Below are 27237 nucleotides of genomic sequence, written 5' to 3'. Positions count from 1 at the left end.
GCCTCCTACATTCACAGCCACATTTGGCTAACTCTTGTAAAAATGTTATTTTCTATTCTATTGGTACGATGTGGTCACTCTGTTTGGTATATAAACTCAGTATGTTTGAAATACAATGATTCATACCACACAGGCTGTTATTGGTGTTCTGGACTTAATTGGCTGGACTAGGCAGAAGCAGGACCGATAAGCACTCTAGACTGCTCGTACGGTTTTCGCGTGTCACTGTTCCAACCGATAACTCGCTGCTCTCTGATTGGCGGTCTTATCACGTCATACGTTAGCAAGGCATCCACTCGACCACAAGTTATAACAATTTGCTTACTTGTTATTGTGATTTTTGAATCATTCAAGAACTGAACAAAACTTCGGTCTTGTTTAATTGAAATAATAAATAAATAGGGCTCAACCACAATATGATATTAATTAGACTTTAATAACTAGTAAATTTCTGGCGTACATCACAGTGTATATTTTATAAATGGGAAAGTCCTTTACTCCACAGTATCGTACTACTTATCGTAAGACAGTTGAAATGTTGTGTATTTGTAATAAGTTGACAAAATACTGGTACTGTTACTCGTATGGTTATTTGTTATGAGTGCGAAAAAAACTGCCACTTGCTACTTATTACAACGAAATAAGACGACTCGATGTAAGACAGATGACAATACTGTAGAGATAACGATTTATTTATGTGCCAACAATTGATTGACAAATGAGTAAACAATTAAATGGCAAATACACAAAATTATAAATGATTTACTAAATTGGTCTAAGGTCAAATTAGACTGCCAGAACTGGCAGTAACTGACATTTTCCAGTATCAGATCAACCAATTGGAACTTGTTGAGTAGATAGTATGAGTCGATTATAAATTGGAATGGTCTAGATTGGTTTAAAATTGACATTCCTATCGAACGTCGTAACTTTATGAATTATGAGAGTTTTTAACTATGTAGCGACTAATCTATTTATTTTTCTTCCAATTCCTTACATCTAGGAATAACGGAAATGGCTCAATTCACAACGGTTGTTTTTATCATATTAACTGTGGTTCGACAATGTTTTACGGAAGACAATGATACCATTGATTATATACCATTTATAATCAACAATGAAGGTAAATGAATACATTTTAATCTTATATAGGATAATATATGAGTGATTCTACCCATAAAAAAGTTGATCTAAATTTTATTAAACTCTTGCGGTGAAATCAAGCTGTTGTTTGTAGCTTGTTTATTATTTTAGTTTTGTTTGATGAAATTCTGTAAACTTACTTTTCGTTTTAATTAGTTAAAGGTAAACTGATCATTATTAGCATATTGAAGATGAACTTAAGTCACATGATCTACACTATAATGTAATTTAGTGTAACACTAAGGAGAGAGTACATTACATACTTACTCTTGTTACTCCTCATAGAGGAGCATAGACCGCTCAGCAGCATTCTCCAACCAACTCTGACCTGGCAAATCCTTTCCAGTTGCTATTCATCCTTCTAGTGTATGCTTCCGATTCTTGACGTAGTGTGTTCTCTGGCCTTCCTCTTTTCTGCTTCCCTCCAAGATTCCAAATTAGCGCTTGCCTCATGATGCAGTTTGATGATTTCCTCAATATGTATCTTATACACTTCCAACGTCGTTTTCTTATATCCTATTCAGATGGAAGTTGGTTTGTTCTCCCCCGAAGTACAATAGGCTGTTGCTGATGGTATCCGACCAACGGATATTCAGCATCTTGTGTAGACAATTGTTTGCAAATACCTGTACGTTTTGGATGACGGTTGTAGTAGTTCTCAAAGTTTCAGTTACGTACAGTAGAACCGTCTTGATGTTCACATTGAAGATTCTGATTTATGTTGGCTGACAGTTGTTTTGAGTTTCACATGTTCTTCAACTGTAGTAATGAAGTCCTTGCTTTGCTAATATTTGGCTTTACGTCTGCATCGGATCCTCCTTGCTGTTTCCTCAGTTTTCCATTGCTTCTTTAGCTTCAGTTTCATAATGGTTCCTACCAGAAGGTGATCTGAAGCTATATTAGCTCCTCTCTCACGGTTCTCACATCTTTCATCGATCTTATGAATTTTTTTACTTTTGCAAATATGATTGATCTGATTCTCTGTAGTGGGATTCGGCGATACCTGTGTAGCTATATGTATTCCTTTGTTAGGGAATATTGTGCCGCCTAAAAGCATTGTGTTGAGTGCATATAAATTTGCAAAGGAGTACATCGAAAACCTGATAATAACTTACAAACAATGATATGTTATTTGGAAACTCAGAAACCGTATTTATCCCCACATCCTAAAATATAAGTTCCATATGTTCTTCAACTGTAGGAATGCAGTCCTTGCTTTGTTAGTATTTGCCTTTACGTCTGAATTAGATTCTCCACGTACATCGATGATGCTACCCAGAAATGTGAAACTTTCCACCCCTTCCACAGTCTCTTCATCAAGTATGATTGGGTTGGTGTTCTCCGTGTTGCATTTGAGGATCTTGCTTATTCCTTTGTATATATTGCGGCCTACTGATGCAGAGGCTTCTGACACATTGATTTTCTTCATCTGCATTTGTTCGTGTGTATGGGATAGAAGGAATAGGTCATCTGCGAAGTCCGATTCGTCTAGTCGCATCCAAACTATCCAATTTATTCCGTGCCTCCCTTCAGATGTGAAGGTCTCCATAATCCAGTCAACCACCAGAAGAAAGAGGAAGCGGAAGAGTAAGCAGCCTTGTCTGACTCCGGTCCTCATTTGGAATGCATCTGTCAGCTGTCCTCCATGCACCTTTTTGCACTGTAATCCGTCGTACGAATTCCAGATGATGTTGGCGATCTTCTCAGCTACTTACTCCACAGTGTCGAAGAAAATTTCCACAACGTCATCCTCTCCGCACTGTCAAATGTTTTCTCATAGTCACTGAAGTTGTTGTGTAACGACGAGTTCCATACAATTGATTGTTCAGCGATGATCCGTAGTGTCGCTATTTGCGGCCCAGCACCTCCTGACACGTTGAAGATAGTGCTTCTTTGATCCCTTCCCAGTTGTTCTCCATAGTAGTTTCTTCTTCTTTCACTAGATCCTATAAGGCTTGGAACCTGTTGTTGAGAGCTATGTTGAATTTGCTGAGTTTGTCAGTATATCGAGGGATGGTTGCATTGAACCTTTTGTGATGTTATCCGCCCCGTTGTCCAGTGCTTCTTGAGTTTCAGTTTCATCTTGGAGACCAGCAAGTGATAATCTGAGTCTATGTCAGTTCCTCTCTTAGTTCTCAAGTCTTCCATTGACCTGAACATATTACTGACTGAAATATGATCTATCAGGTCCTCCGAGGCGTGGTCCGGTGAGACCCATGTAGCTTCTTGTGTGTGTTTACGTGGGAATATTGTTCTGCCTATAACCAATTTGTTGAATGCACATAAATTTGCAAATCTCTCACCATTCTCGTGGATGCATAACGTCGGATAACATTGATGGTGATTCCCCCGTTCTTTGTTTTGAATGATGCTTTGATGATCCTGGGTCCATGAGATTCCCATCCTATAAGTGCATTTCGTGCTTCTTTGGACAGCATCAGAGTAACTCCCTGAGTGTGTGGAACATTTTCCTCTTCGTGACCGGAGTACAGTAGCATCTCTCCCGAATCTAGTCTTTTCTGTCCAGCTTGTGTCCAATGGGTTTCGTTGATTCCGAGAATCGCCAAGTTGTATCTCCTCATTTTCGTTGCTATTTTACTGGTCATCTGGGTGTCCTACATTGTCCGGACATTCCGTGTGCCTATAAAAATTGCTTCTGTTTGTTAGAAGGGGCATCAGGCCCGCGACTTCCTAAGAATATGCGCCACACAAATAGTGTGGCGCATATGTACCTGGTGCCCTTTCGTACCGGCATCAGGCCCGCGACTTCCTAAGAATCTCGGCTTTCATCATGAGGCGTCATAATTCCTCCTGAAACTCGGAGGGCAGAGTTTAAGTGGTTTAATTTGTTTATTCTGGTTGGCGTTTTTTAGCAATGTTGTTTTCTACGGGATGGGATTGCCGACCCCATGCTCAACCCTCCTGCTTTGCCTGGGTTTGGGAGTGGCAGTGGTTCTAGAAGAGCTACAGGCGGAGTTGTTTGTGGATGCGCACTGCTATACAGTTTCATACTAGGATGAAACAGCTATCCAGTACTTTTTGATTTTCAGTAATCGTCTAACTAGAGTCAGTCTGTGATGTCCAACTTCAAAAAAGAAACAACTTAACACTTTGAGTAGTGAATATTAAAAGATATAAAAAGAAACTCTCTGAATTTTAAACAAACCTAAACGTTTACGATGAACTTTACGATTACAATCATCTTTCATTATCACTGATTGTTCAGGTAAAATAACAGTTGAATGTGGTGTACAGAATAATTGTTGCGATCCATAAGAATTTTGAATATTTGACGATTGTAGTAAAGTAGCCGATGATAATGGATGATGGTATTGATATTGTTGACGAGTTGGTAAGTTCTCAGTATCAATACAATTATTATCATATAAATCATGATGTTGTACAATAAATGATGGAATGACAACGCCGTTGGATATTCCTAGTGGTGGTGATGATGATGACAATGATGATGGTGAGACAGAAGAATATTGCGAATTAGTAATAAATTTAATATCATTATTTGATTGGAAATTAGGCGGTGAATTAATTGATGGCGGTGATGATAATGAAGATGATGATGCAGAAGATAATGACGATGAATGGAATGAATTAGAATATTCTTTCATTCTTTTTATTGATACTTCTTTGCCATTTGAATTATACGGTGATAAATTTGTCGGTTGAATAGATTTACCTGTGAAATGAAATACTTGGTCAATTGATGATGGTATACATTCACTGGAAAAACTTTGTGAAGTTTTACACTGATGATAATAATCATTCATTTTTTGATTGTCTACAGATGGTGATGTATCAAATGATAGTAACTCATTTTCCGATGTACTTTCTGTAAGGAAAATTCAAAATACGTGGTTGAACACAAATAACACTGATCAACTACTACTGCAAATTTCTATCAAAACTTTTATGTATTAATCATAATAAATTCTTTAAAAGAAAACTTAGCACAATATGTATAGAGAAGTGTATATGATGAACTGACGAATTGCCTAAATTTTAGATTATCACTTCAAATATTTTTCTGGTTAGCATCGGGAATTGGAGGCAGACATCAAAAGAGTGAATAGCAATTGGAAAGTACTGGAAAGGAGCGCCCAAGACAGAGAGCTTGTTAAAGAATCCTGGTCGATGACCTATGCTTCCACGGAAGTTAACAGGAGGAAGTGACTTCAAATATACATTTTACGGAAACAATGGTATTTGAACTGAGACAGATATTGATAATTATTAATTCAAAGTGATTTTAATTTTATGAGGTGTAGAGCAGAAGCAGTTACTAGTGTTACAGACTCAACGGTGTACATGAACTCATACTATGATAAATTCAAAATATCCATTTAAAAGCGGATGATCACTTAATTTTCAAGTAAATAGTTCAAAAAATAACACCGAAATAAAAGGTAATTTTTATAATGCGTAATTTTCCGAAGAATAAGACTCGAACTAGCTTGTGGATTTTTAAATTAATATTTTGAATTTTTTGAACGGCTCATATGTAGATGAATTTGGTGTTTTAAAATTCAATTTTTCAATGGCTAACTCTCGTTGCACTGATGTAGCATAGCGACTAATAAACATTTGTGTTAGATTATCGTGGTGCTTATGACTAACTAACTGCATATATTTTGATTATTTATCTACTACTATTTTTAAACTCCATGTAACACATGGCTCAGTCTTCTTAATGATCAATATTTATGTTGACTTAAGAAAATAAGCTGGTTAATATTGTGTACTTCGATTAGTATAGAATAAGCTGATTATTGATAACTTTCATGCAGCTTCACTGTTATCAATAATTTCTTCTGTATGCACAGTTGTTCACAAGCAACTAAGAGTCCTCATCTACAAAGCACCATATTTAACAGGAAGGAGCTATACTTCTATTTGAAGAGTCGTATCTTAAATGAGAATGTCCTAAAACTAGTTTTAACTCGTGGATAGAACTAAATATCTTTTAGAAACCATAGACAATCTATTCGATTTTCTTCGAGAACAAAGTGAACTATGCGATTTATGTTACACAACCAATCCTGTCTATCAGTGCACGGTATGATTACAACATGCTTAGATATCATTAAGGTCACTATTGCTTACTATTAGAATCAACGTAGGATACGTTCGAGGCATTGGACGAACGGAAAGCCATTAGCTCAGTGTTTAATTGTGCGTTTATTTCTTCAAGTTCACGAATACGATCGATCGCACGACGAAGAACAGCGGACTTATTCATCTACAGTAAGCAAAAAATGAAATAACATATCATATATTCAATTACTTTAAGCAAAGAAAATTTATGTAATTGACTCTGCGATGCGCTATATGTGTGACGGTTAGTGGTACGACTACTCGGTTGCTTTAACTATAGTACGTGAGTTCAAGCCTGATATCTAATGGTTGAAAAGAGTGTTTCAACATTTGGGCCACAACTCCAGCACAATATTTAGCCACTAATGTATATATTTAACTCTAGAAACAATTGGTTTACACAAAAATAATGGCCTGCTCTTAAGAAATATACTCAAAAGTGTAAGATAGCGAGCAAACAGTGTTTATTCAAAGAAATACGGTAGAAAAACAATATAATCAATGAAACAGTTAGTATAATCAATAAATATGCAGTTGAAAAGTGTTATCATCCAAGCCATAAGAATAGATGACACGTTCGGATGCATGGTGTAATTGCAGGTCATTACTAGTCTAGGCATTCGACCCATAATCATTGACTGAAAATGTTCAAGTACCAACATTATTAGTTTTAGCATAAAATGTATTCAGCTTTATGCACGATTAATGACCATTAAGTTCTATAGTACACAATCATATTTTACCTAATTAACAATCCAACGGCTAGCTGAAGTTAGATAGATTCTTAACAAAAATTCATAACTTACTTTAACATCAGTAGATGAGGTAGGCGTTAGAAGCCTACGGAGTTCATCTATTTTCCCATTTATACTGGCACGATAACGTTTCTCAATAGCATTATGAGGTGCTCGTTTAATAGTTTCATGCTTTTGTTCACATTGCTCTATATTTACTTTGTTATCTTAAAATAAACAAGTAAAGAATACAAACTGGTCAGTAAATAAAGAAGCCAGAAAAGATTTTGAATACAATGTAGTGAGGAAACCACAACTTACATGATTAAAGGCTATCAACCGCAGGCAATATAGAAAATTGAAGTTAGATGTATGCCCCATTAGGTGCCGGTTCAGTGGTCTAGCGGTTAAATGTTTGGGCGTGGGACCGAAAATCATGGGTTCAATCCCCAGTGGGGTTGTGGATGAACACTGATAAGGATTCCCATACTAGGATGACACAGATATCTAGTGCGTTATGGTTTTCAACGATGGTTTAGTTAATGTCAGTTTGATTTAAATTACGAAAATTCCACAAACTCCATGACCCTATTATATTAAAACGTCATTACCGAAAAATATTTAAAAGACCGAAATATGTGCTTCGTCTCGGATCGGTCTAATAGGTAATCAAAAAACACATGGCATCCAAACAAGAGTAGTATTACTAAAGGTCAATTTACGTACAGTGGAAGCTAGGGTATTTTAAGCCAACCTGAGTCATTTTTGGGGTTGTCGCGATATTTGTCTGGTTTTAAAAGCCTGATGATACAACACATCGGTAAGAATAGTTCAGCTCGATACTTTTGAAACTAAGCTCCTTCCAGTTAAGGATACTTGGAGACTTTTTTTGGTCAATCATCATCGTCTGAAGAGGATTGTTAACATCTAGTGGTAGAAACGTGTTAGTAACTCCAAGGTTTAACAATGTGCATTTGGACGCAGCTACGAAAATTCAGTTGATTTCATCATCTTGAAACACCGGCTTACATAGCGTATTATTTACCGGTGATAAGAATAGGTAGAAAAAGTGCTGGTGGTAAGTTTGTGTTATAATTCTATGGTATGAAAGATCATTGTATAGACTGTCTATTGATTTATCATAATTGCCTGGTTCAGTCAGTCAAACACAACGTAGAACTTCGTACTGCGTACATCAGTTCCATTCGCCATACCACATTAGCACAGAGATACAGCTGTCGATCCAAATCCCATAGTGGTAGAAGTAGTAAGAGTATAAGTAGTAATCGGAAAGATTAGGGTTTGAAGATGTTATTCAAGGGGCATAATCCAGTGAAATACGTAACACATGTCCCAGCCATCTCAACTGATGAACTTTCACTACTTCATCAATTGATTTGCCATCCTTACATAGTACCCGTTCCCTAACAACTGCATTACTTACTTGGTGGTCCCAGGATGTACGAGCAATGTTTCGAAGACAATGATCGAAAACTAGTAGCCTACGAATATCCTTTACTCTTACCGATCATGTTTCACAGCCGTAAAGTAAGACATAACGAGCTGTTGCGCAGTAAACCCGTCCTTTGGTTGGTAGACGGATATCTCGCCTACGCCATAAATGACGCAAGTTGGCGAAAGCTAGACGAGCCTTCTGTATCCGTGTTGAGATTTCGTCACACACCAGACCACAAGGGCTGATGAGACTCCCAAGATAAGTGAAGCGGTCAACACGCTCAACTTCTTCACTCCCTATCATTAGTTCATGTGTCGATGCAACCAAATCATGAAGTAACATTTTGCATTTCGAGGGGGAGAATAGCATCCCGGACATGCCTGCATTGTTGCTTATATAGACTGCATTTTGTCAGCATCTTCACCAAATAGAACTATGCACCTGGGCTCCAGTATCCTGAGGGAACGAATGGCGTATGAATCAATCGTTGTTCACCGGCTACTGTGGGACTGCACCTCCTCACGATGCTCCACTGCCCTGTGGATCAGATCTTTAGGTCAAAGACTCCGGGTGTGACCCTCTAAGAAAACCACCTGCTTCGGTTTCAGCACCCGGGCAGTATCACAGCCCTCACACAAATCAAATGAGATTTGTGTGGCGCATATATATTTGGTGCCACTTTGTACCAATATTTATGTGTTTAAATAAATAAATACTATGTCATCGGCGTATTCTAAGTCAACAAGTGAGTATCCCGATAAAAGTTGAACTCCTGGAGATTTAGATGATGAAAGTGTTATCTCTAAAAGAATGTCAACCACAAAGTTAAACAAGAATGGCGAGAGTGGACAGCCCTGACGAACACCACTTGAGATAATCAATTCTGATGACAGTTCACCATAGGCTCTAACTCGACCAGTTGTGTTCGAGTAGAGAGCCTTTTTGAGGTTAATGTACTTCTTTGATACTCCTTTCAGTGACAAACACTGCCATAGAACCTCACGATCAACAGAGTCAAATGCCGCCTTAAGGTCGAGAAATACTACGATTGTGGGAAGTCTGAATGTGTGTTTATGTTCTAGGACCTGACGTAGAGTGAATATCTGGTCTATACAACCACGTCCAGGTCGAAAACCAGCCTGGTTTTCTCTAGTCTGCTCTTCACGAGCTTTGGTTAGGCGTCCAAGTATTATTGAAGCTAATATTTTAGACACTATATTGGTCAAACTGATCCCTCTGTGATTGTCACGAGAGGACTTTTGTCCTTTCTTATAGACTGGTACAATCAGTGATTGGGACCAGTCAGATGGAATTATGTCCAGTTCCCAGATTCTACCTAACACCTCAGTCAATTTCGCTGATAGTACTGGACCGCCACCCTTAAAAATCTCAGGAGTAAACCTGTCAGGGCCTGCTGCTCTCCCTCGCTTCAGATTTCCTATAGCTTTTTCAACCTCGTAGAGAGTTGGAGGACTTACATCAATTTGCCATTCAGGACGACTAGGAATCGTGGGAAACCGAAGTGTGACTGAAGGCCAGTTAAACTGATCAATAAAGTGTTCTGCCTATTGATCCAATCTTCTGGAGTGGGAATGAATGATATGTTCTTTTTCCGAGATAGTTTCGCTGACAGTTGGGTTCCTAATACCGGTTTCCTTAACAAGTCTGAACAGTTGTCTGCTGTTGCCTATTGCCGCTGTCTTTTCCATCTCTCTTGCTTTCTCTACCCACCACTGTTCGCGATCATTGCGTAGGCTTCTTATTAGCCTGTGCTTAAGCTGACTCCGCTCTTCATTATTTTCAGAGCCAGATGGGATGAGTTTTCGGGCATCTATCAGTGCGGTAGATGCTTCTGAGATCCAGTGTTTCTCCCTAACCTTATGGTTTACCGTACTAAAGATATCACTGCTGTTTCCACAGCTTCTCGGATGTCATTCCACGCTGCCTCAGGGTGGGCACAACTTACATGGCTGCCTAACTGCTTTTCTAGTTGTTCCTGAAATCTATTTTTAGCTTGACTATGATTAAGCAGAACCCTAAGAGGTTTCCTTGCAGCGTCTTTCCTACGTCCAGTAAGACGCAGACAGATACGTGCCCGCACTAGAGCATGATTTGAATCTAAGCATGTGCTCCAGAATGAGCGACAGTCTTCTATCAAGCCCTTCCATTGGTGGCTGATAGAGATGTCAGTCAGTCAGTTACAACGTAGGACCAGGCACACATATGCATCGGTCCAAGTTGCCATACCTCGCTAGCACAACAAGATGAACACCGGATTCATAGAAATAGTTAATTTAATGGTGGTAGTATATAAAAGAAAGGTTGTATATAAGGATATAGTATAGGAAGGAAGAACGTTATGAAGCAATTTTAATCTTAAGGTTTAAGGGAAGATAAAGAGTGTATACACCTACGCCATTGTGATCGATTCTGAGCCATGTCACATAGAGTCTCCAACCATTGGTTACGATAGTCACGCGGACCCCAACCAGGTAGTCTGGATCTGCCAACATGGCTCAGACTAGAAGTTAGTGACTTCAAGCACTGATGCCATGTTTTGGTTTGGCCGTCCAACCATCCCCTACACTAGTCAGCATAGCGCGTCGTGGTAATCGGTGTTCAGGCATACGTAACACGTGTCCCAACCATCTCAGTCGATGAAGATTCATGACCTCATTAACTGATTTATCATCATGATAGCGATGTGATCTAGTTGGGTCCAACGTTGGGACAAATTCGGGGGTCGCCATGTCAAAAGATGTTTTTCCTTGTGCTTGAAGTTAGTATTTGCAAGAAACAGGCGGTTATCTGAGCATAGCTGCAACAGACGGTCACCATTATCTGTTCTTTGAGCCATGACACCATAAGATCTACCCAGGTATCTTTCCCTTTTGCTTAGTTTACCTACTTGAGCAATAAAGTCGCCAGCCACTATTACTACAACAGAGTGCTTAGCTTTTCGGAGAAGGTTGGAAAGCTTTCTGTAAAAATCATCTTTTACATCATCTGAGCTGCAGTCAGTGGGAGAGTAGGCAGAGACGACGAGTCCTTACTGTTCCGTTTAGTTGGACAGCGCACAGACGACTGTATACTGGGATCCATTCCAAAAGAAGTGTGAATCGAGTTAGTCCTTTATTATGACATGGTGAGGTCAAATGAATGACGCTAGTCGGATCTTGTATGCGCGTTTTGGAGACGCAACACACATCGATGGTACGAGATTCTAAAGTCCTAGCTAAGGAAGCCTGTTGTCCTATTTGGCACAATGTTTGGACGTTAAAAGTTCCTTCATGTACTTTAGAGTGTGGTTTCAGGAGACCGTGAATAACGTTCTGCGTACTAGAATCGTTTTCCCTAGCGGTGCGAGGTGATAAAAGGACGTGAGAAGGGTTAGTAGTGGAGATAGTAGAGTTATTAGGAGGTGTAGGAAGGATTTGAATGTGACCAACTTGGTCTCGTGTGTTGTTACGGGTATGAGGGCTGATATTACTTCCCGGCTGACAACACCGTGAAAGGGTATTTCTTGAGGGACCTGAAAAGGAAGTTGGATTAATGTTGGTCATAACGACCTGGGAGCGTGACCGCAGAGTCCAAGGGACAAGTGCTTGAGGCCGGTCACGAACGGCCTTTTTGTGGGAGGTTTTTGACGTGTTAGCTCCGTTCTTCAAAGGGCCTTACCGCCGGAGACGGAAATCCGTGAGGTAAGGTGTGACATTTTTAGGGTCGACCTTTTTTAACCCCTTCGTTGTGAGAAGGCAGTATCACTGTTATGCTGGTTGTCCGAGGGAAACAACTTACTCCTGTCACACCCCTCTACAGTCAGCAGTACGACTTCGCCCTCAGACCTTGAGTTGCTGCTTTTAGTTTTACCGTTCTCCAATCGACCTGCCTGGCATGGTAGAACCTACAGGAACATATGTTCCAGCCAATATAGCTAGCTTGGATCATCACGATAGGCAAGCCCGACCACCACGTCAAGTAACAGCTACGGTCGAGAATTGCCTGGTTAAGGTCATACAACTCAGTGGGTTAGAACGCTGTCATGCATGGGTCAAGATAAGAGTCCATGGCAATCCTGGCGTGCTTTGTTTTACTATATCCTCCATCAAATCAAGTAATCTTAGCTAAACGAAATTTATTTTACCTGCATTTAAAATTGAACAATATCTTTTACTGAATACCATTTTACACATGTTTTGTATACTTTTTGTGCCATCTCATTTACTTGTTGATTATTTAGTATGACTCTCTTGAATCGCTTCATAATATTATCAATGCATTCTATGTGGCACTTATTTTTCGTGCTCTTCGCACCAAAACTCACATATTACAAATAAATACCGATGACGATACACATTCGATCTAATGCTTTATAACCAGTAGTTAGGAATTTTAAATGACATGATCAAAAATCCAAATCCCGTGCATATGCATTAGTAGCTTAATTTTAATGAGCAGCTAGAAAACTAAGCCATGGAACAAAAACGCAGTGACTGCAAAAGCTTTCTTCACCGAGCAAAGCAACAGGAGACTCTAAAGGGACTTGTTATGAAATTATTAAAATAATCTATGGCTAAATAGCATGTGACTACATCGTGAAAAAAGTTTGAGTAGTTCTAAATGAGTTAGCCCTGTACTTTTAGGGCCTGACCGCCGGCAACGAAAATAGGTGGGGTGTGTTATTTCTGAGGTCGATATTCTCAAACCTCCATTCCGTTTTGAGAAGGTAGGATCGCTGCAGAAGCTGGTTATCCGAAGAAAACATTTCACCGTCATCACAATATACACTACGACTTCGCCTTCAAAACACAAGTTCGTATAGTCGAAATCCCATCGAATGTATCTCAAAAACAATGTAACATGGTGAAAACATTATAAAACACAGCACACTTTTAAAGCGGGAAATGTTAAGAAACAGAACCTGACAAGAAAGTATTCATGTAAGACAGGTGGAAAACAGAATTCCTTAGAATTGTTGCAATACGTTCAGATGAAATGCTATTAAGCACACGTACAAAGCTTAGAACAATACAGTCAATCATAAACAAAACAGAACCTGGTATATACGTGGGTCGGTTTAAGCTGTCGCACCATATCAGGACAGAACGAAATTGTCAAAATGGATAATAATCTAAAGACATTTACCTTCTTCATCCTTGTTGATCACGAAATGTGTCTTTTCAGCCCCTGAGCTGCTCGAGGAGTATTGGATGGAACACGATCTACTTGAATCTACCCCGTTTTTATTAAAAGTTTGGATTTGGGAGTCGCATAGTAGCCTGGACATTGGTGGTACTTCATGTGTGCGCTGAATGGGTGCACAAACATGGCCATCTAGCTTTACTTGAGGGAATGTAAGATGATCGACAGCTGGAATTTCCCAAGAGAAATTCTGTTTGTTATGTTCATTTTTCACACTGATTGTTTCCCATAATTGCAGTCCTGAAAGAATTAATATCATGAATCTAATTAGTTTAACCTGTATTTGTTGTAGAAACGTCTGAAGTTGGTTCAAACTTCAGAAGTGATTCTAAAGTTGTCTTCTCAAAAGACCGACTAGAGACAGCTCCATCATCCATATTTTTTACATCAGGGCTATCCAAAAATGTAGACACATCGAAAGGGAAATCGTTTACATCCAGTTCATCCAAAAAACCTTCAGAAATGTCATTAAACAACGGATCGTCAAAGATCTGCGATAAAGTCACTGAATGCAAACAGATCACTGTCTATTTTTATGTAGTTACCTGGCTCCATGGTTAATACCGATGAACAGTTCCCATCCAAATTGCCACTTAATATACCCGTTTATGGGCCTAACGACCACAGAAACCGAAGAACTGATGCTTGGGAGAGATCAATAGATAAACTAGGGTGCTGAAAGTGTTGATAAAATAAATTTGGTTGAAATACATTTAAGTGGGAAGAACATGCAACGAAAAAGAGATTATCAATAGTCAGGGGATCATTTGCGCAGTAGTTAATGATATTGCAAATGGTAGATAAAGGTCCAGGTTTACAGGTGATCGTGTGGGTCGTAAAAATTCTACCATATTCCACCATGATTCTCACCGAGTCAATCCGTATGTAAAAACTGAATTGTTTGATGCTGCTTTTAAACCTATTAGCTACCACTAACATGTTCATCCATACAGCATTATTAGGAAGAAAAGAAGGTTTGGAAATATCACTGGTGTATATCACTGAGATCAACTACTTTTCACTTGACGGGATATATTTGCAGGTAGTAGTAAACGGTGAGACTATAATTGATGGACGAACCAATCAGTTTAGGATAACAGGTCTTGGATTTCGACGAGAAATTCACCCATCGATTTACCTATAAAGCGTTTTGGCATTTTGGCTGACGTCAGTTCGTGATGAAAACCCTAAATCCAATTCCTAATCATCAACTGAAAATCATAATCTTAGTTCCTTGCACTGGTTTACAATCCTCATTTAGCCATAGCAAGTAGGTGAACACTTTCATGGTCGCTTCGGCGTCGCTCAAAGGTCGTCCATAGATTATAGCCTCACCTAGCGGACTCCTAAGGTTTATAAAAAGTAGATTTATTTAGCGTTGGTTCTCTACTAATTAATGGATAAAACCAATGTTCTAAAGCAAGAAAACTGTAATCCTATCGACCTTACATCTGAGATGTTTTAGACAAGGTATGATGAAGGCTAAGAGGAGCCAAACGCTAAGCTTTTCTAAGGGTTTATGGACGATGGTTTGGCCAGCATTTTGAGGCATACTTGAAACTTTCACAGTCACTCAGTCATAGTTAGTGTAGAGCCCGACACAAATGTGAGCTAACACAAGTCCCCATACCACATTGGGACAACTACGTGAAAATAACAAGGTGAATAGTAAACAAGCCAAAATAACTGAAGCAGCAATAATAGTACGAAAGTCTCTATGCTGTCACAACTGCACAATTTTTTTAAATTCAACTAAATTATTACACTTTAGCCAATAATACTGGTGACTAAACCTGATACCAGTGACCGCCATCTTCTACTGGAGAATATATTGATATACAAAGTAGAATATTTAGCGAGTTACACCTGGAAAGGTAGGTGAATAAGAAATGTACCTAGTTATAAGATGTAGAATTTAATGAAGTTGAGTAAGTTGGACCATTATTAGTAGTATTATTGTTGAACCTTTCTCCCCAATATAGTTGACATGGAAGTATATATTTACTTGCGATTCATCAACCACCAACTAGAGGCAAGATTTCGGCATCATATCCACCATGCTTGATGTGTTTGGTGTTACGATACACTTTTCACAGTCAACAACCGATAAAATTACGTGAATTATGGGTATAACATCTCTGGCAGTACACACTGAATATCTTAAAGTCAGAAAGATGAAGCCAATGTCTTGTAGCTTTATCAATAATTGAATAGCAAATGTTGATTTGACTCAAGATATGTCTGTAAAACAATGTAACAGTGAATTAATAAATGTATGGTGAGGCATCCGATGTCAAGATCACTTATGAAAAACTAAGCAATATTCCATGATAGCAAAACCACCCTGTATGTTGTGGTTTGGTTGTTCATCACGCGATATGAATTAACCCAACTTGTTAGCGATTCGATGATTTTGAACCTTTCTAAGTGTCTATAGACACCTAAATATATTTATATATTTAAGTACGGTCACTACGCATCATCATAAATTGTTGACCCATGTGACGCAGAAAGCCCATAAGACGTGGATTGAAAAGAAACGAGATAATTTTAAATGAAAATCACGATATTAATTATTGTCTAAAGAGTCTGACGGAGATTGACGTACCCTCAGTTGTTTGGCTTATCGAGTGACTGTCAAAACTCCCGCAAATATTCAGTTCCCAATTTCAGTATCACTAATGATCGGAAAATTAGAACGGTTTTTCTTTTTTTCGTTAGTGAATGTTTCGCTGGTAACCTTACAATTTCCCGATTAGTTACACAGGATTTAGCAAAGATACACAGTGATGAGGAGAAGTAAAGTTTTCAATCTGCTTAAACTTTCTAACTCCACTGAGTAAGAGGTTCTAATGGTTGTGTACGGAATAAAAGCAGCTTTTGGCTACCAGGCTTCCGTATTTGGTAGCAGTGGACCATCAATGCCTTAAAATACGAACCTAGGTATATTTGATAAGCAAAACAAATGCTAATAAATCATAATGAGTTAATGCTCCGAGTCTCTGAGATTGCATCAAGTTTCCTCTTGAAAGACTCCTGGGTTTCTCTTGGACCACTTTGGCTGGCAGCAAATTTCAGGATTTGATAACTTGTAAAGAGCGTAAGGTGTGCCTTCACTCCATTTTGCTGTACTGTATCTTCAGTAGTAAGTATAAGAGGTCAATCGACCTATAATAATCCTGGCACTTTGTAGTACTGTAGAGGTTCGATCTCGTTTTGAGTGTATCAACAGAAGGTGTTGACATTACGAGTAATTCACTACTTAGTACACGAAATGGAACTCCGCACGTAAACAATTTGGTCTCGGTCTTTGAATTTACTTTGAATGTCCTCTCGGATTATCCGTTCAGGTGTTTCAGCCGATATTTGGAGAGAAGGGAAGGGGTAAAAACTCTATCCTCCCTAAAAAGTAGTACCGATTGTTGGGTAAAGATATTCTTAAGTTTCAGGGACTGCTTTATGGACCTCAGCTCTTGAGTATAACAGACTAAATTATCAGGGTTCGTGTTTTCTGGGATACCGTGCATAGTAATGCTTCTTCTCCAACGGTACGTCTCTTGAGATTCTTTTGGGATGTCCGCTACAAAATCGCCCTCGGAGTGTGTCATGTTAGACAGTATCTTTACATTCTCTTCTGGTTTCAGCAAGTGATCGGCCAGCAAAACATCTTCCACGTCAGCTGCACTATTGAACGTTATGCGAAAGAGTCATGGATGATTTGTGTGTTTGGTGCCGTTCTCTGGGTAAGCCGCGTGACATTTAATAGTTAAGTTCCAGAGCACCCTGTTAAATCCTGCCAAGGCATCCCATCGTTTTAGTCTTGAAAACCGGTGAGAAGGTCATTGCGGTGTGTTTTTAGGTTTGTGAGTACGATTATTCCGGATTCTCTTTTGTTTAACTACTAGATCTGAGTTAAAATTGTCGAGATATTCAGTGACTAATTTTAAAATTTTAGGAGTGGGTTTTACAACAGATGTACCAACTGATTTTTTTAAGATCGGGGCTGTTAAACATTTGTGAAGGCAATTTTCAATTCATTTAAACCCTATTAACAGAAGTCTAGTAGCCTACGGTTGAATTCTCGGGTACCATAGTTGCAGCCGGATAGGTTTTGGTGAGGGACACTAATCTATCGAGAAAATGTGATAAGAATCTAGCATAGTCTGTACAAAAATCCAGGATCCTGGCTTCTGAGTCCTATTTTAGGACTAAAATTTTAACTTCGAAGTGCTTTTCTTTATTTATATAAGTAATAGAAGCATTAGTTACTAATCAAAAGAACAATTGAAAGTGAACACGCTGATTGCTACCCCTTAGCACATTCTAAACTGAAGTCCTTGCTGAGTCTTCGTGTCAAAGATTTGGTAGAGTTCAGTCTATTATCGCACCTCATAAGAGTGTATTATGAGCATTACGTCACACGATGACGACATCCTTTATGTAACAACTGAAACCAAACCGCAGAACTAACGAACGAAATTTTGTTCGATTGGGTCAGACTACGTTCTTCTGAATAGAATACCGGGCGTTTCTGAGTGACTCGTGTCAAGTTATATCAAAACACGAACTCCGTGTTCGATTTAAACAGTCCCATTTTAAGAAAGAAACCACATCATCTCAAACGTCCTGTGATGATTAGGAGTATTTGAATTATTGTACAAACTAGGAATCCCAGAAATAATGCAGTTTAACCAAGAAGTACTAGATGAGCACAAACAAACGTATTATATTTGGAATTCGAAATCAAGCACTTATCAAGTACACAGGAATCATTGATTCATACAAACACCGCATCCGGCACAGCTTAAATTGGAGTCTAAGTATCTGTCATCCATTTCACGCCTTTTCTTTAAGTTCATCCTGTGTCTGTTCGACAGTGCATTGGATAAAAACTGCACTATCTGGGTCGCGGAATTGTATTCAATCAACATGTCGGTTGCATACTGAAACCACTGATATCTTGAATTTGAATCACAGATTTTCCAACAGTATCCTCCCACATGAAACAATGTACAGTCCTAATGTAACAGTGTGATGACCGATTTGACGTTCCCAATTTGCATTATCTCATATATCACGCTTCGATTATTATGTGTGAGTATTTGCGGTCACACACTGACTGGCATTTCATTATGTTACTTTGACTTGCGCAAAAATTATGATACATATTCCTTTTGTTTGTCATATTAGAATACACAAATAAATAAGTATTGGTATGTGTGCAGTGACCGGTCTGTCTCGATAAGAACGCGATTGGAATAATAGAAACAATCATTATTATCGTAACCAATTGTACCAGCGATTGTTTTACTATACTTGTTTAACTGTATCAGACTTACTTCTTGTTCCGCTATCCGCCTTGTTTGGTTCGAACTTTCTTGCGCTCTGCCCATTTTGCCTGTACTCGTTGGCACGTCTCAGTATTCTTTCGATACCACGAGGTCGCCAATAAATATACGTTGTCTGGCCTAATTAAAGCCTTCTCGTTTGCGAGTTATTAAAGGGACCAAGTCGTTTCTGGGCGCGTAATCGAATTGTAGTGGTGATCATAGTCCATCCTCGACTCGATGCCATCTACATCTGGTAATCCCGACTAGCGAACACACAATACATCTGGTGAACCACATCTAGTGACCCAATTCAACTTCAGCCAATCTACCAAACAAGATTAAAGCGGTAAGTCTATTATTTATCTATCCACAACTGTTGCACGTATTCGTATTGATAATTTTCAATATATAATATTCTGGCAACTTAACATGGTGGATAACGATAAAAATAGTATTAATATAATAGACTCTGAAGTACGGGCAATAAGTTTTCGACCGGTTCCATTTATCCCTCACGATCCAGAAGTTTGCTTCGCGGCACTGGAGTCTCAATTCGAGATCCACCGCATAACCAATCAACGGCAGAAGTATGCCTACGCTCTGGAATCATTGCCTGGGGATCATTTAACCGCTGTCCGTGAGGTGGTCCTCCATTCAAACGTTCCAAACGTTTACGATCGTCTCGAGGAAGCAATCCTTCGACATTTCCTCCCGTCAAGAGAGGAACGATTAAGGACCTTATTAGCACGTCACCCTATGGGTGATGCTAAACCGAGCCACCACCTCACGCGCCTGCAATCCCTTGCAGGAAACTCGGCAGCCGACTCTGAGATAGTCAAAGAACTGTGGCTCGAAGCTCTACCAGCAAGTATTCAACCAACCCTTACGGCTCTGCTCGAGGACACCCCACTCAACCAGGTGGCCCTCATAGCAGACCAAATCCTAGCACGAGTTAGCGCCCGAGACAACTATATGGTTGCCTCTACTTCAGGTTCAAACATCGATCTCGACGCTAGGCGACCTACGCCTCAGGGATAGGGACAAATGTATCCACGCCCGTTTCAGCTTTCGAGAGCGATCAAATTTGCCAGACCCCTACGTCCCCCGACCCAGGTCACGATCTCGCAAAGCCGTAACGACTCGCCCTAAGCGGGTATCTTTCAAGCCACGCCAGAAGGCGGCTTCGGAAGCGAGTTCGGGTTGGTGCTGGTTCCACCCTGCCTTCGGGACCGGTGCCCGTCATTGTCGAGCTCCCTGCTCATACAAGGTGAGAACTTCCCGAGCCGGTGAGTAAATGAGGCCGTACTCACCGGCCCTTCATCTTAGGATGACCGCTTATTTTACGTGCAGGATTATCACACTACTGCTAGGTACCTAGTGGATACAGGTGCCCAAGTTTCTGTCGTACCTATCAGTAACAGTAAGTCTCAAGCTACGATGCTTCGACTACGCGCTGCGGATGACTCAGTCATTCCTAATTATGGTACACAACAGCCTACGGTTAACCTGAGCAAACAGCTTTACGAAGGCCCTTTTCACGTGATTTCCCGTCACGAAAAGACCTTCAAGGTTGATCGACATGGCCGCATCGAAATAGTCAGCATTGATCGTCTCAAGCCAGCACACGTCGATGACAGTGCCCTACCTGATAAGCCGAGACTCAGTGCTAGATCCATCAAATCTTCTAGCGGGATCTCTACATCTACTTCGGATCCCACGCTAGATGCATCAAAGACCTCATTCTCACGTCCCAGTCAAAAGCACGTGTCATCTGCCCCGTCTGCGGACGAGACGTCCGTCTCACCCCCAGATCAGCAGACTACACCAAACTTGACTGCGGATGAGATTGCAGGCTTTGGTACTTATAGAAATAGTGTTTTCCAACAGGATGTGAAACACAGAGCATTGTGTGAGGTATGATATGTATCCAAAAAATAAGCGTAAATGAGCCTAACATCACAAAAGGAGGGAGGGTGGAGTTGCTGACCAACAAGCACTGATGGTGAGGGCGATGATTTCAATCCACCCGTGTTTGTGGAGCAGAACATTTTGTTTGTATCAGGCTCTTTATGGATGAGAACAAGTCAATCAGTCTGTGGTATTGAGGTTGTTCTCCTACACTCACCATTCAGACTCATGTTTCTAATTTTTGTGCTGGATTAACTATTCTACTAAGACAACCTTTAACATTCTAACTCGGACTTTTACATGAAAACTGTGTGGTAGGCATCGGACGATGAAAAAAACAGACTGTAAAGGATATAGTTGTTATTTTACTCAACACTCTACTCTCTATATGCACTCTCTGTTCTTCCTCATTCCAACCTTGACTTCCCTCCTTCATTGGAACCTACTCCACCTTGATAAATATCACAACTCATTGTTTTTTATCACTGCCTTCTCTCTTCTGGAGCCCCTAATCGCAGTTCACTCTTGCAACATGAGCTAGTATCAATTTAATCTAATAATTTATCATACCTCCATCTGTTCCACTAATAAATGTTAAGCATTGGTTATCGTTCATATCCAAATGCCTTGCTGCTCCTCGGTTTCTTTTTCTTTTTTTCTTCAGAATCTTGCTCTGAGGGTGAAGCTATGTAACTTCGGACATCTGGAACAAGCTCGATGAACGCGCTTTCCCAAGGTCACAGCTCGAACCAGGCGCTCCACAAGCCTACTTTATAACAACAATAAACTTAAAATGCTGCATTACATAAATACTTAGCACGACTGAAACCCTATTACACTTTTTGTCGAGATTGGATCTGGTATGTAACGCGGACGCCATGCCCCTTTGGAAACTATTCTTATGAAAACACATTATATCTGAACGAATGAACTGCTATCAAATTTTATACATTATAATTACTAAACAACCTTGCTTGGGATGCATACTGTGAACCAGTATATGTTGTAAATTGTAGATCATGCCTGTAAAAATGGCGTGTACCTGCCATTGAAGAAATATATTATTATTATCATTAATAATGGACAGGAAATCTACGTTTCAGATTAACATTCCAAACTTTCCGTATAGCACTGAGTATACATCGAAAGTGTCTGCGAGTTCCTCTATTGAGATCTGGACGTCTCATCGGTAAAGGTTGCACTAACAAACAGTCTGAAGTATTAACAATCTTGTAATGACTATGGAGAAAAGTAGTCAACATGTTGAATTTCTTTTGCACTCCTGCGTTGAACCGTATAGTCATAGGCACTCAAAGCAATACTCCATAGCAGCTGAGGAACATGCCAAACATCCTCCGTATGATAAATGAACTTTAAAGCCTTATGATCAGTAACAATGGTAAACTTCTTTCCAAATAAATATTTATGAAGTCTTTTAACAGCACACAACACAGCTAGTGCTTCTCTCTGAGCTTGTGAATAACCTTGCTCAGTAACAGTAAGTTTGCATAAAACACAGATAACTGGCCTACCTTCCTGTTCCAAAGCTGCACCAATACCCACAGAAGATGCGTCAGTAATAGGTACAGAATGTACACTGGGTGAGTAAATTCGAAGAACAGCATCGCTTTGAAGAAACTTTAACAGACTTCGTAGGCATGACTCTTGTTCTTCACCCCATTTGAATGGATTGGATGTCAAAATATTAAATAAACAGTTGGCACGACAAGAAAAATCAGGAATAAAACGAGAATAGTACTGAAGAGCACCCACTAGTGAACGTAATTCTGTGATATTTTTTGGAGATGGTGCATTTGTCAGTGAAGTTAGTCGTTTCATATCTGGTCTAAATCGATTACTATCAACTAGGTATACAAGGCATTCAGAACTAGATACACAAAATGAACACTTATTTGGATTCACTGTAATATTCTTCTCAATTAAACGATGCAATAAAGCAGTAAGTCTCTGGTCATGAACTACTTTATCAGTACCATGAACGATGAGATCATCTTGATAAACGTCAACACATTCAATATCACTGACTACCTTATTCATAACTTCCTGATATATGGCTGGAGAACAACTAAGACCAAATGGAAGGAAGTTGTATTTGAACAGACCAAAAGGAGTATTAATTGTTGTCAAGATAGATGAACATTGGTCTAAAGGGATTTGAAGGTAAGCATCTTTGAAGCCAACTTTCGAGAACACTTTGGAACCATGAATTCAATTTAGAATATCTTCAGCCTCTACCGTCGTGCATGTTTGCTTCAACAAACGGGAGTTCAGTGTTAATCTGTAATCACCACATATTCTAGGGGACTTGCCATACAACTTCAATGGCGTAACAATAGGAGTACCCCATGCTGAGGACTGAATCGGTTCAATTATACCTTTCGCACACAAATCGTCCAGTGACTTATGTACTGCTTCTCGAAGACCATAAGGAATCATTCGTCTTTTAAGAAGGACCAGATCACCATGTACTTGAAGTTTCATAGGCTGAATTTTCATGCCTCCACTACACTTAGCACACACAGCTATCAAATCCTTGAGTAAATCATCAGAATTCTCTGTAGAAACTCGTAAAGACAATTCCACTTCAAGCCTTTTCGGATTTTTTGAAACCAGTATTGACAGTCCTGTTTCACTAACTAAAAATTCACAAGGTACATATGAAGAATTATCATTTCTTATTAGCAATTCACAACATCCCCGTATAGGCAGTCTATGTCCAGTAATTCCCAATATTGAGACCTCAGTGGGTCTTACCACGACATTAGGATCTAAAGATTTCAAGTTCTTGAATGAAATAATGGGCTCTATACTACCTGTGTCCACAATAAAGTCATGAAATGTTACAATGGATGTATGTAATCGCTTCCAAATATGAACATTACCCTTCGAAACAGTGGATATAGATAGATGATCATTAGGAACAGCAAAATTATTGGAATCCAAGTTAGAAGACGTAGTAATACTTTAAGCAAAGTGAACAGTAGTTTTGCATACTGACTGAATGTGTCCTATCTTACCACACTTAAAATATTTAGCATTACGAAATGCACATGATTTGCCAGAATGAAATTCGCCACAAGATAAGCATTTACCAAACTTCTGCTCATCTCTGTGAACTATTTAACGACTTAATAAACTGTTATCTGAATAACCTTGATTACATATTCGACTGTGACGACGTATTAAAGTAGTGGGATTCCTGATGTTCTGGCGAGTTATTTCATTGAACGTTTCTCATTTACCGCATTCGAAATTTGTATACTTCACATCGTCCAGCAGTAGTTGTTTGAGAGTTGCATAAAAGAGTGAAATCAACTTGTCTGAAAATGCCAAAGTCTTTATTAAGCTGTATGCTTCTTTTCCGGTGAATGTAGGCAAATGGGTCACAATACTAAAATCCTCATCATCTTCCTTGGTCAAAGCCAAGATTTTGAACCTCTCCATGTAATCCTCAAAAGCATTAAAATCTGAATGTATATCCAACCGTTCCATCACAGACTCCATCGCGCCGTCAATGTGATCTTTGAGCGTGTTCGAATTATAGTATAAACTAGTAATTCCAGCAATAACGCAATTTAATCAAGAAGTATTAGATGAGCACAAACGAATGTACTGTATTTGAAATTCAAAACCAAGCCGTCATCAATACAAGGGAATCATTGGTTCATTCAAACACCACAACTTACCATTTATTAATTATTCATCTACTACTAGTGTCTCATATCATTAAGTAATATATACAGTGAATTTCCTAATTTCGTTGCTATGTGGTCAGACACTTCAGGTATATTAGCCTATGAATTCAGAGTTATAATTAAATTAAGTGCAACACGAACTTGGGCTGCTTTTCATCTTCTTCTGATTGCCCTCTTGGTCAGAAGGAGTTCAAGGACCAATATCTGTTAATGTCTTGGTTATCGTTCATTTGTCTATATGTCAGTTTGCACTTAGATCCTCCCTGTACTAATCGATAAATGACTAGAGGGAGAGAATTGTAGCATCAAGTGAATCCTCAAAATAAATGGATCTGTAAGTCTTACGGACAGGTACTGACCTAATTAGTTATACTGGATGCACCCTAGCTGGAGGCGCTTGGCCAAGCATCCGCACCAGATCACAAATGAGTACACCGTGCAAAGCATCCCTCGCAACAACTGGGCAGTTTGGATCACGCACTTTTCTGCATACCAACTATCTTCCAAACATATTTTCAAACTCCTTCATTGACCATTTCTGGTTTAATTGACTTTGAGATCATCGATTACAGAGGTGTTTCGAACAACAGCTTTGAACAGCTGTGACATCCTCAGATCATACGATTATTTTTTCCTCATGATCACACAGAACCCAGCACAAACTAATTGAGCAGTCTTACCTTTTAGGAGATTGTACCTCAAAATTCTGAAAAACACTTGTGGCCTCTTGAATAATTACTGTTAATGATCATCTCTAGGCGCACTTGCAGCTGCTAAATTAAAGTCTACAGCTTTCTCCTTATTGCCGCAGCCTTCCCATTGTTTCACCGATTTACAATTAGAACAATAGTCTCCTGTTTCTAGACAAGTATCAACGCTATAGTGGATATTAGTTGGCTGACTTATTTCTTAAATCCTTTTACTGCTCCTGTAATCCTTTTTATGAGTGATTATTAATTTTTCTCTCCCTTGAGAAGCATTTTCGAACGCGAAATGTTCGACAAATATATGTAATCTGCCATTATTATAGACTACCGACCAGCATTCTCCGACACACACTGTCCTGGGCCTTCCTCTCTAGTTCTATCCAGTTGTTGTTCATTTGTAGTGCCGCGATTCGTTAATCGTTTACTTCGATAACCGTTATAATTCTAATCTTAACGGTGCGTAAAATCAGAAGACAAAGGATAGCAGCAACTACAGTTTATTGTCGAATAACTCAGGTCAGAAAGTTAACAACACCTGAGCGAATATCAACGAGCGAGTGAGCGGCAAGCGAGAGAGCGAGTGAACAGGCGAACAAGCGAAGGAAGCGAACGAGGAGCAAGCGAGCGAATAGCAAGCAATTACATAGGCAATTTATAGTCAAATTTAATAAGGGCACAGCAAACCAAAACAAAGGCTGATAATAGTATTTGCGTGCATATATATAAGGGTGAGGAGTATGAGTCATTGAATGATATTTAAGCAGTCAACATTTCGAATAGAGTGTCATGTGCTCTAGTGGTATAGCAGTGCAAAGAATATGCAAATTGTTACTATCCAAATAACGATGTCTGTTACGTAAGTTATAAAAAGGGCTTAACCAAAATTGACTATAATCGGAATTGATTATAGGATGGTTGCTATACGTTCTTCTCACATCTGTGTTCATTTCTCAGCGTAATGTGTTCTTTTATCTTCCTCCTTTCTTTTGGCCTTCAGGATTAAATGTGAGGGCTTGCTTTGTGACGCAGTTCAGTGCTTTCCTCCATGTATGTCCTATTCACTTCCAGCGCTTCTTCCTGATTTCTTCTTCCACTGCAATCTGGTTTGTTCTCTCCCGTAGTAGAATGTTGCTGATAGTGTTTGACCAACGTATCCGAAGTACTTTCGTAGAAAAGTGTTAATAAACACCTGTAACTTCTGGATGATGGATTTCGTAGTTCTCTAAGTTTCCACCCCATAAAGTAGAACTGTCTTGACATTCGTATTGAAAATTCTGATGTTGGTGTTGGTTGACAATTGTTTTGAGTTCCAGATGTTCTTCAGTTGTAAATATGCTGCTCTTGCTTTGCCGATTCTCGCCCTCGCATCTGCATCTAATCCATCGTGTTCATCAATGATGTTGCCCAGATATGTAAAGGTTTCCACATCCTCCAAAGCTTCTCCGTCGAGTGTAATTGAATTGGTGCATGTTGTATTGTATCGGAGAGTCTTGCTTTTCCCTTTGTGTATATTGAGACTTACTGCTGCTGAGGCTGCTGCTACACTGATTGTCTTCTGTATTTGTTGTTGTGTGGGTGATAGAAGAGCCAGATCATCTGCGAAGTCTAAATCGTCCAGCTGCATCCTAGCTGTCCACTGTATCCCATGCTTCCCTGCAGATATTGACATCTCCATGATCCAGTCGATCACCAGGAGAAAGAGAAAGGGTGAGAGTAAGCAACCTTGCCTGACACTGGTCTTTACTTCGAATGAGTCAGTGAAGTGTTCTCAAAGTGAGTGCGAACACATACTCTAACCAGAAAAATTATCCGTTACATCCTATATGTTTTCTAGTTTTACTTATTATTTATTCAGATAAACTAAAGCCCGGAATGCCCACAGTTTGAGATTGGCAACAATTCTTTCTGTAGAACACGGCTCTGAAGAAATAG

At 39.4% G+C, this 27237-nt stretch overlaps 1 protein-coding gene across 1 annotated transcript in view; it reads right to left on the bottom strand.

The window, feature by feature from the left end:
- The window catches only part of Smp_000530 (zinc finger transcription factor gli2), a gene marked incomplete at both ends in the record, with an annotated part of 81030 nt that overhangs the window by 2966 nt on the left and 50827 nt on the right, over window positions 1-27237 (bottom strand). The window contains 5 exons of the mRNA XM_018790404.1: window positions 4838-4990; window positions 6262-6397; window positions 7059-7213; window positions 13669-13884; window positions 13922-14135. Coding sequence (XP_018646315.1) covers window positions 4838-4990; window positions 6262-6397; window positions 7059-7213; window positions 13669-13884; window positions 13922-14135 — 874 coding nt within the window. The remainder of the gene's footprint in view (window positions 1-4837; window positions 4991-6261; window positions 6398-7058; window positions 7214-13668; window positions 13885-13921; window positions 14136-27237) is intronic.

The sequence above is a fragment of the Schistosoma mansoni genome, assembly GCF_000237925.1.
Source record: "Schistosoma mansoni, WGS project CABG00000000 data, supercontig 0113, strain Puerto Rico, whole genome shotgun sequence".
Taxonomy (NCBI): domain Eukaryota; kingdom Metazoa; phylum Platyhelminthes; class Trematoda; order Strigeidida; family Schistosomatidae; genus Schistosoma; species Schistosoma mansoni.
The sequence above is the reverse complement of the archived record's forward strand: the minus strand, read 5'-3'. Positions and strand labels throughout refer to the sequence as shown.